Source organism: Diadema setosum, chromosome 1, assembly GCF_964275005.1.
Source record: "Diadema setosum chromosome 1, eeDiaSeto1, whole genome shotgun sequence".
In the NCBI taxonomy this organism is placed as follows: domain Eukaryota; kingdom Metazoa; phylum Echinodermata; class Echinoidea; order Diadematoida; family Diadematidae; genus Diadema; species Diadema setosum.
In genome coordinates, this window is record NC_092685.1 from 22,867,730 (window position 1) to 22,878,452 (window position 10,723).

General features: G+C 37.9%; 1 protein-coding gene across 1 annotated transcript; it reads left to right on the forward strand.

Moving 5' to 3' along the window:
• The first annotated feature begins 121 nt into the window (after positions 1-121).
• Positions 122-7,779, forward strand: LOC140228480 (protein lin-52 homolog). Its single transcript, XM_072308696.1, has 6 exons — positions 122-197; positions 2,142-2,210; positions 3,211-3,245; positions 3,795-3,864; positions 4,665-4,748; positions 5,537-7,779. Exons 1-6 carry the CDS (start codon positions 173-175, stop codon positions 5,602-5,604), a joined length of 351 nt encoding a protein of 116 aa, XP_072164797.1. The 5' UTR covers positions 122-172; the 3' UTR covers positions 5,605-7,779.
• Positions 7,780-10,723: the final 2,944 nt, after the last annotated feature.

A 10,723-nucleotide genomic window follows, 5' to 3' on the forward strand; every position in this document is an offset into this window, starting at 1 on the left:
GTATATGGCCTACTCGTACTGTAGTATCTATGTACAGTGTATTGTATGCCGGTACACTCACGATCACAGAACTCTTGTGTAAGAGTTCTGTGCTCACGATCACTGGACCGTGTGTGTAGACAGTCGACAAGAGAGGGGGCCTTCTTACAAAATATCCTTCAGAATCAGAAAGATGGCAATGGCGTCGCCCAGTGCGGGTAAATTTGAGTTTGAGTAGATCTTTCGTGTTTCATTTCGCACCATATACGTATCGTAAGGAGCTAACAAATTTCCCTTGATATAAGTTGTCATATTTTACGTGATTGTTGGTATGTCAGAGATTAGACAGAGTTGAACTTTCATTGTAAAACTTCGTGTAAATTAACCCATTTACCATTTTGGCATTCAACACGGATGATGTTTGGGGAGTGGATGTAGAGCACCGTGTGATGAGAGACAGAGAGCAGAGAGGGCGCTGATTGTATTCCGAAAATGGAGATTTACTTTCCTCAAAAAGCTTCCACCTCCGCTCCCTTTTCTACCTGTTTATGTTGAAAACGTTGTTATTCGCTGTACCTCGCACAGCGTCTGGAGCTGGTCGGGCTATGTGTTGTTTCTATTTATTGATTATTATGTGATGTGTTTTTCCCCACTTTATGACATAATGATAAAGCAAAAAAAAAAAAAAAAAAAAAAAAAAAAAAACCTAGAATAGATCTAACGTTAACAGTTAGAATTCTAGTCAATATCAGGGAGGTGAGGCAAAATCACCTCCCTGTCAATTTGTACATACAATGATACACGTATCATAAGCACGATTTTAGAGTCTAGGCCTACTCAGATAAGCAAAAGAAAGGAATGGCACCCATTAATAGAACTTTAGAACTAGTAGAACTAGAAACATCTATCTACATCACATGATCTAACATTAGGAGGTGGGTTCTTATTGTACTGTTGTATGTTTACCCTACTACATATTGACTGCCCTTGCCTACCCTTATGTTGGAACCGACCGCGTAGTATTGGCGCACAGAACGCTTAGAACGCACTTCACTGCGCGCAGAGCACATAAAAATGGATTGGCTTTGACTGTTGGTGAGGATGTGTGGGAAAACGCGAAAATTCTCTGTTCATTAATGGTTTGAATCAAGGACGAAATTTCGCATGAATATATTTACCAAATCGTAATATAATGTCTATGAAAGTTTCTAAACGGCTTCGTACAACACGGTGTTCAATACAACTCGGTTTGTGTGCATTGTCAATGCAAAATCAGCGGTCGATCTAAATAAGGAGTGGCACCGCAGGGAGCTGAAAAGAGGCCACGCAAGTTCGACGGCGATATTTTTGCACTGAAACTTCGAATTGAAAAGGGAACAACAGCATTTGATAGTGCTGGCTTTTCTCAGTCACGTAGGTCAAGTTTTTATGTGAATTTCAGTGTTAAATATTCTTATTAAGCAAATGAACATTAGGCGGTTGATGAGTAGTACATGTAGGTCCAACCATACATGGAAAGTTGTAAACGAACTGAAATCTTGTTTCAGCAGACAGGTAGAGGATGAAACTTGATGGAAAACGAACAAGCAAACAGACTACCACCAGTCACACTCACAACTGTTATTGGCACAAGAGTCTAGATTCAATCACGTATAGTAGTAGATTCTACCAGCATGTCAACGATGAAGGGTATCTGTATTGAACCAGTGAAACGCAACATTTTTTTTTTTTTTTTTTTAATGCTGGGGGGGGGGGGCATTGTCTGCCTTTCAGTTTCAAAAGAAACGTGACCATCGACATTGAGAAAGGTCACTAGATCTACAGTGACGTTACTAGAACCTAGAATATTAGGATTTAATAGGGGGTCAACTGAATATCTTTGTACTCGGTCTCGAAGACACTTTTTTTAGTCTGTAATCTTTATGTGTATCCCATTGGTGTTTGTATTAGCTAGGCCAGATCCTTCGTGTGCCACTTGCAGCATGTGTGATGATGATGCATTGTGCCATGCATTGCCACCAGCAATTGAAAAAAAAAAATACTGATACTAAAGTCTCCTTTTGTACAACACTAGTTTATGTAATGACATTGACATTCATACTTCTCCATTCTTCAGTTGGGAAATGAATGAATATGAAATTTTTAATTCCCTGTTTTAACAGACTTTGAGGCTACGCTGCTGAGCTTTGAAAGGCTAGACCGAACTTCTCCAGAGCTTTGGCCAGAGCAGAGTAAGTATGGAAACTGGTTGCTTGATCCACCAAGTGATTGTTTAGCTTCTAAATGTGATAAAGCTTGAGTCTTAGATGTTTCGTGTTGTTTTCTCTGCTTTTAGTATGTATGTCATTTCACTCTCTTTTTGTCAAATCAGTTTTGTCAGTGCCATTCTCTTGGCCTGTTTTATGTGATACACTGTAGCAGTTAAATTTATCTGCAACAAGGTAGTCAAGATAGCTGTAAATACCAGTACAAGTAGTAATACAGATGTACTAGTACAATTGTAATACAGATGTACTAGTATGCTTTCTGTGCAAAATTCTGTAGGTACAATGTAAAATCATTCAAGTCTAGGAATGCTCAATATTATGACATAGGACTGCAACAGTACTGTAACACTATGTGCAAGAATTTTACATTGCCTTTTTTCTTTATTTGTCTTTTTGACTGGTTATAATATTTTTATATTTGGACACTTAGACCCCATTTACAGTGCAGGGCCGGGCCGAACCGCGGCCGAGCCCGGCCTCAATTGCGGTACTCGGCCCCGCAATTTTGTCCGTTTACGGTGCTGGGCTCGGCCCGGGATTTTAATTCAAACCTTTCAATATTTTGTCGAAGTGGTGCTCTGCTTGTAAACAAACAACTATTATTGGGAGCGCGCCAGTCGCAATTTGGTACAGTCTGGTTTCCAGACCCTTTGCCAACTGGACTCCGCAGCAATGAAGTCGCCGCCCCGTGACGAAGTCGCAGCCTTTGCCAAAGGCAAAGGCCAAAACCACCTTAAACTATATTAGTTTTTGATGGTGAGGGAGTCAATATCCTGAATAGCGAAATAGTACGGGCAGAGGGTCTGGAAGCCAGACTAAATTTGATACTGCATTTGGCCCAGTTTGCATTTACAGTGAGAAAAGGCCGGCCTCGGCCGCGGCCGAGCACGGCCTTTTCATTCACTTTAAACGGGGTCTAAGTAATCAAATAAAAACTTTTCACTTTTTCCATCTTAATTTTCAGTTCCTGGTGTTTCAAACTTTGCAGACATCAAGAGTGTAAGTATAGTTATTCTATTGTGTAATCATGTCTTCTTGATGGGGAATTATGTGATGCATGTGTAGTGATATATTCCTTTGAATTCTTGCTATTATGAGGCATTTATTGTATGTCACAATAAATGTGTAAGATGCTTCATTCAAAACTGAACCCGAAATAAGGGTATTATGCAATTTTCCATTTTCCATTTTCCATTTTTTTTTTTTTTTTGCTTTTCGCAAAACACTAATATTTAGTCTCAACCATATACCCAGATTAGCACACTTGACGAAGTCATTACCTCACATCTTTTACTGTACTGCACCCAATTCTTTGCTTACAATAGTAAATATAATTTTGTTTTGTAACATGAGATCAAATTTGAGTCATCTCTTCAAGCTACGATAAATCAGTCCAATCCTGATCAAAACCCCCCTAGCAGTCTTGCAAATGGAGGATGTTGCTCAAAAACATTTAAAAGTAGAAATTGCAGTTAATAGTGAGAAATGAATTTGCTGGTTAGTAAAGAATGTGGCATTCATCATGATTAACTTCTGTTCTTCTTTCAGCCCTTTAATAATGCCAATTCTCCACCATGGGAAGCCGATCTTGAACAGAATGATATTGACATGCTGAATGGTAAGCACTCTGAAGAGAGAATAATGGCATGATGATGTCATACTCTTCAATATTTTGCTGAACGTGTTTAATAAACTTGTTGTTTTTGCTATGTACAGCAGCTAACTGTGTCCCAATTAAACTTTCCCAGATACAGGGATTTTGTCCTCTTCCATTGAGCTAACAGTTGAGATTTGCATCATTGCCCAGATGAAGAGGCTCTCTGTTAGTTATTAATTATGGTTACAGAAATGAGAAATATCCTAATGATGAAAGGAACTCGAAAGAGAGCCATTTTGTATGTCAGCAATGTAATTGAAAGAGAAAGTGCTTGTGAGAAATTATGGAGATAGCTGTTTGTTAATGTACTATATAGTGCACTCCTGTTATGACAAACACGGCGATGACAAAAATTTTGTGACAACAGATTATAAATTTGGGCTCCAAAATTGTAATTGATATCTTTATATGCTGGTTGTTTATTGTTCGTCAATAACAAAATTTGGATATAACGAAAGAAAACTGCCAGTCCTGAAAAATTTGTTGTACTGAATGTAAAGGGGAGTTACCTGTATTCTGTATGGTACAATACATTTTGAACATCTTACATTATGATAGCACCAATCCCACAGTTAACATACTTTTTATGCTCTTCAGCAATGCCTACTGGTACATATTTTTGTTATTCAAATGTACATCTGTCCACAATATTATAGAGCAGTGTGAAGAGGTTAATTGTGTGTTGTATTGCTAGTAATTCCTCTGACGCATCCGGTTTTGTGATGATTTTGTTCTTGTGTAATTTCATTTTCTTGTGCTAGAATTGGGAAGCCTTACAACAGCTAACCTGATGGAGAAAGTGAAAGGTCTACAAAATCTAGCATACCAGCTCGGATTGGATGAAGGTATGTTGTTTGCCAGAAGTTTTTCTATTGTTATTTTTTTGTTGCATTTTTTATTGTAATACATGTAATTCCAAAGATCCCCATGGATAGACTGAAATGCTTTTTTCTTTTTCTTCATTTTTTACTGAGATCACAGAAATTGCAGAATCCATGTTTGGTTTTCGTTTCACTGAAGCACAGAATTTTAACTGGATTTACTAGTGGATAGAGATTCAGACTACAAGCCATTACTGGGCCTGACAAAATTTATCAAAATCACAATTACGGTACAACTGCAGGATTGCTTGAGCAGTGTCAGCGATACCACTTACGTTATTGACAGAGCCTACGTAGCAGAACTTTTACAGAATTCAAAACATTCGACAATATCTGTTATTCCCATGTTTTCTATTATTTTCACGGCTCTGGTATTTGTTGAATTGAAATATATTTTTATAATATAGTATATAATATATTATGTATTTCATATATTATATATATTATACAATATTTTATATATTTCTAAATATTTTTATTTGTTTAATGAACAATTCTGGAATTATTCAAGAAGATAATCAATTGAAAAGTCCCCCCAGTTTATGTACGTACCTTTATTTCTTCAGGGGATGGATGTAGTTATAAGCATAAACACATGTATATTGACATTAACTGCATCTGTGAAAGGCCCTTTGGTTTATTACCCAGTACTCATTTATTTGGTGAATTATTCACAAGCAGAAGCAGTCATCGTGTAATTCAAGTAACAACATTCCATATGATACTGTCCTTTCTTTGTGTCAACCTTGCAGCGAGAGAGATGACAAGAGGAAAGTTCCTGGATGTTCTGTCGGGCAGCTCCAAGAACCGGAAGAAATGAGCCTGCTCCCGAGATTCTAAATGACTGGTCAAGCAAGTTATGGTGGGAGATGCTGTGGAAGCATGTTTTCTCAGGCGCTGATGCTGTTTTTCCTGCAATACTCGCCACCATCTTTCAAGTGCTTGGATTACAAAACATATGCAGACATTGCAAGCATACTTCTTTTGTGCCAAGGTGGCTACTGGACTGACAGCAGAGGAAAGATAATGTGACTTGAACTGCAGGCAGTGTTGATGAGACTTTAGGCTTTGCGTACAATGCAACAGGGATCTTTTGCGAGGAGAGCCCACCCTCGAGATCAAAATCATGCACAGCTGGACTTTGGACCAGCTCCATCGAAAGCTCTCTCTCTCAAAAAAAAAACCAAAAACCACTGTGACAGCTTAGGTATTTGTAGTATTGTACCAAGAATGGCGTAGGGGGAGTTGAAGGGGGTCATTTTCATGCCATGCATCCCCTTTGCCTCTGTGTTGTCACATACAGGGCATATCTCATTGGAGGAAACTTTGTCGCAACTGCCGTGATTCTTGTGACTTGAAAGACAAAAATGAAGGCACTCTCACTGCAAAGGCAACTTCACAGCTACTTCAGAGACATCTACAAATAAGGTGATGATTTATCCATCCGGAAGTTGCAGAGATGTCACCGCAAAGTCTCCCAAGACGTCTTCTCAGTCACGGAGATGTCTCAGCAATGTTTCTGGTAGTTTGCCAATAGGTCCCCGCAAAGTCGTGGAGAAGTTGTGAATGAAATTACTCTCTGTGACTTGGCTGCTACTAGTGGGATACGTCACTGTGCGACATTTCTGCAACACTCTTTCCAGTCTCTGCTGGAGACTTGAAAGAAATTGAACGTGTCCGATTCTCTTGTGACTCTCCTGGGACTCGGCTACATTCCAGGAGACGTCGCCGAGATATCTCTGCGACTAGGGAAGCTTGAGTTGCCAACATGTCCCCAACTAGTCTCCAGCCCAATGAGATACCCACTTCAGTCTTTTTCTCATTCTTCTACTTCTTCAGGCCACAGTATGCATAGTTAGTACTGTTCGCTGACAATTAAAGGTCATTTAGGCCGAACCAAAAAGGGATAGTTTCATCACCCATTTTCTATAGTGTTTGGTTTATTGAAGGTAACACGCTTAAGGAATCCATTCAGGAACAAGTAAGGCATGCTGTTATCAGGAAATGAACCGAGTTCATTACTAAAACCAGTCTGGTCTTGTAGCCCATATTCTAACCAAAGTGTAAGAGAAAACTTGCTTAGTCTTGTAGCCCATATTCTAACCAATGTGTAAGAGAAAACTTGCTTATGCCGTGTATTATGATAATATTTTGCCACAAAACCACAAATGTAGGGAAACTTAACTTGGGACATTAAAAAAAATAATAAAAATTAACCCATTGAGGACAAGTCCCGAGTATACTCGGGCAAATGTCTATGGGAAATGTATGTTGTAGCAAAATCAGCCCATCCTCAACCGGTTAAAATAAAATTAGATGAAACTAGAAGAGCACTCTGAGAGCTCCGCTAAGCAGCTACTTTCCACCGGTGATTTTGCTCTTCCCAAAGAGATTTTAAAAGCTCTTTGGGCTCTTTCATAGAGATCAGTGATTTCCACCCATAGGTATACATGCTGAAAAATCGCCCGATTTCCCAATACAGTGTATAGAAGCCTTTGTTACGTCATAAACCCTCAGCTGCGCGGCGCACCTCGCCCTACCTAGCAGAAACTAGAGCACGCACTTTAGTGCGCGCATGCAAACCTCAATAGGCGCAGCCTGAACTCCCAAGGTTATTGACCCTACCTGCCAAAATGTCAAAAATCCTTCATAAATTCCCCCAAAATTCTCGGATCACTACCAAAATTTAATCATCTGTTACTTGTATCATTCTAAATCTTTCCAGCAAGTTTCATCCAGATTCGTTAACTACTTTGAGTTATTTTGCACACGGACAAACAACCAACCAAACAAACGAACACACAAACCAACGGTAACGAAAACATAACCTCCTCCCTTGGCGGAGGTAATTAAGTAAATGGACAAGGTCAATGTTTATGTCTTACTTCAGTTTTGTGAAACTCTGTATTCCTTATTGATGATTAATTGAAGATTTGTTTGCTTGGTCTCGATAAGATTCAGCCATTGGCTTCAATAAAATTGCATTAGAGCTAGAGACTAGTTTTGTTTTGTGTGCTATTTTCAGTCTGGATGTTGAGAATGAATGTATTGGGAGTTCGTGAAAGATTGTGTCTTATTTACAAAACAGATCCTGAGACAAACAAACATGAGTAAGACTCGGTGCTCAGAATTCATGTTTTTTAGCTGATTAAAGTCACTTATACTTCAGTGAAACGATCTCTTTGTGCACAAACAAAACAAGGGCAAAAAACCCCAATGTTTCCATAAAATGGTGACCTCTTCAATTGCCACAATTTAACTGTGCATCGCATTGTAAGGGATATTCTGTGACCCGTTATAATGAAGTCCTCAGAACCGGCAGTTTTCTTTTATTATAACGAATTTTGTTATACTGTACATTGTAAATCCAACAAATAAAGTGTATAAAGATATTGTGATGGTGACTTTGGGCCCTGAATTCTACTTCATTGTATCTGAAATTTTGTTACACATGTATAGTGTAACTGTTTGTTATAACGGGAGTGCACTAATGTCCAAAAATATATAACTTTAGCATTAAAGTGTAAAACTATCCGTGGCTATCCGTCTAAAAAATCAACTGCCCATGGTAGCTGTTAACCATTTCTGTGTTTCTTTGCCTAGTCTCCATCATCCCCAGCAGTACATGTACCATGTTTTGACAGTTTAATCTCAAACATGTACACCCATGTGATATTTTACGCATCCTATGGTGAACAGATGTTAACGTGCAAGAAACTGGTCCTTCGGTGTTTAGTGTAAAACACAAGTAAAAATCAAATCAGATTTTGTACATGTTATTCATGCACATAAAGAGAGATCAAGCATTTTTACTCAGAGGGCATCTGGTAGAACAAAACAAATTGTCCTTTTTACTTACACATGTATTCATTAAAAGTTTATTATTTATAATATTCAGTAAGTACAATGTATACATATTGAGATGAATATACATTTACAGTCTAAATACATAGTATACAGTACATTGCATTGCATTATTTCAAAAATATTTAGTATCTTGTACATGTATATGGTTCATATATATATATATATATATATATATATGACGGCCCAAGTTCCGTAAAGGTAGTGAGCATCAAAGCCATGGTTATCATTCAGTGCATGGACTACACAAGTGCAAAATAGGCATTGCTTACACATTCTTGTCATGGTGCATGCATTATCAGTTTTCTGTGGGCAAACATGTGTCACACCTTTTATGCACTCTAAATTTTCATAATGCATAACTAGATTCAATTACTTTCATAAAAGTCTGCCTATTTGATATGACTAATTGTTTTAATAGTGAAACTGCGAGTTGTTTATTGTCACTGTTGTGTATTCATTTGCCAGTATAATGTATCTCTTGGCCTGGGCTCTCAGAGCTTTGGGTGAATGTATGAATGGCACTATCATTCATTTTGCAAACTCTTCTGGGAAGTGAACAGTGGAGAAGCATGTGTAATATATCAAAGACAATTAGGCATCTGGATAGAGGTAAGACCTACGAGTGTGATAATTGTACTTCAACAAGAGCTAACCACACTTGTGTATCAGATGTAAATGACAATGTGTCCCCGAAAGGACACCAGGTTAAATGTTCAAAAAGAAGGCAACTATGCTTGAAAAACAAAATGGCGAGTGGTCTTCACATTATACCCAGGGATTCATTCACCTGCCATATATCATTTTTGCAACATGTCCAAGGCCTTGTTTTATTATTGAATAATTGATCACAGATAATTCTCAGGGTGGTCTTATCAAAGTGTAGAAATGGTACTGTTCATTGGAATCTAAAAATAAACTGAAACTTTTCCAGCACAGGGGTACATGTAGCTCCAAACTATTCATAAAATTTAGTAATTACTGTACATGTAGTAGTAATTTCAGCATGTTGCGTACTGTTTTGGCCTCGTAAAATGCTGCATCCATATATTAGTATTTTCTTATGGTTATTAATATACTATTTACTTCTATGCAAAACAAACTATTGGTAATTTGTACACAGGCATGGTGGCAGCAATGGGTACAGGCAAGTTTTGTTTTCTTTCTGTTTTGTTTTGTTGGGTTTTTTTTTTTTTTTGAGTGATTTAAAAGCATGAAAATGTCAAAGGGCAAACTTTCAGAAACAGCATATCAAGAAGTCTTCATAGATTTTAAGCACAATAACTCCACATTCAAACACAGTGCTACCATCACCAATGATAGAAAAATACTAATACACATGTCATGAGAGTAACAATAATGGAATTAATAAGGCACCAAATCCTCAATCATTAAGTGCTGAAGGCGCAACTCATGCAAAATATGAATTACACACGCAAAAGAACGGACAAAGTGAAACAGTACAGTACATATATCATGAATATAATGGTAATCAATTACATGTATTGTAGACCGGTTAAACAGAAGAACTTCTTGAAATTATTATTTTTTTTAATACATGTACAACAAAACTGCTTACCCATTGAGGACAAGCTGATTTACCTGTAACACACGTTTCTCATAGACACCTGCCCGAGTATACTTGGGACTAGCCTACAGTGGGTTAATCAATTGAGGGAGTGAGTTCCATAAAGAAGACCCAGCATGAGCACAGGTTTGCTCCCCCAGCCCACTTTGTGTGCAACAACCTAGGGATGATAAGAAGCCCAGATAGATTTTTTTTTTTCTTCAAAAAAAGTTGCTCTCAAAAGGTATTGGGCAGTTTTAACACACAATGGTTTCATTGCAACATCAGTCCCAAGTATGAGTTAATTTTTAACCACAAAAAAATTGCAAATGAATGTAGGTATCCCTGTTATCGACTTTTCTCCTTTCTTTCTGCATCTACTCCACATGAGTATATGGGTGTGTACTGGCACATAACAGTAAACCATTGCAATTCAGAGATTTTCATGAAATTTCATATGAAACTGGCAAATGCATTAAAACAATCATACTATGTCAAAAGTTCATTT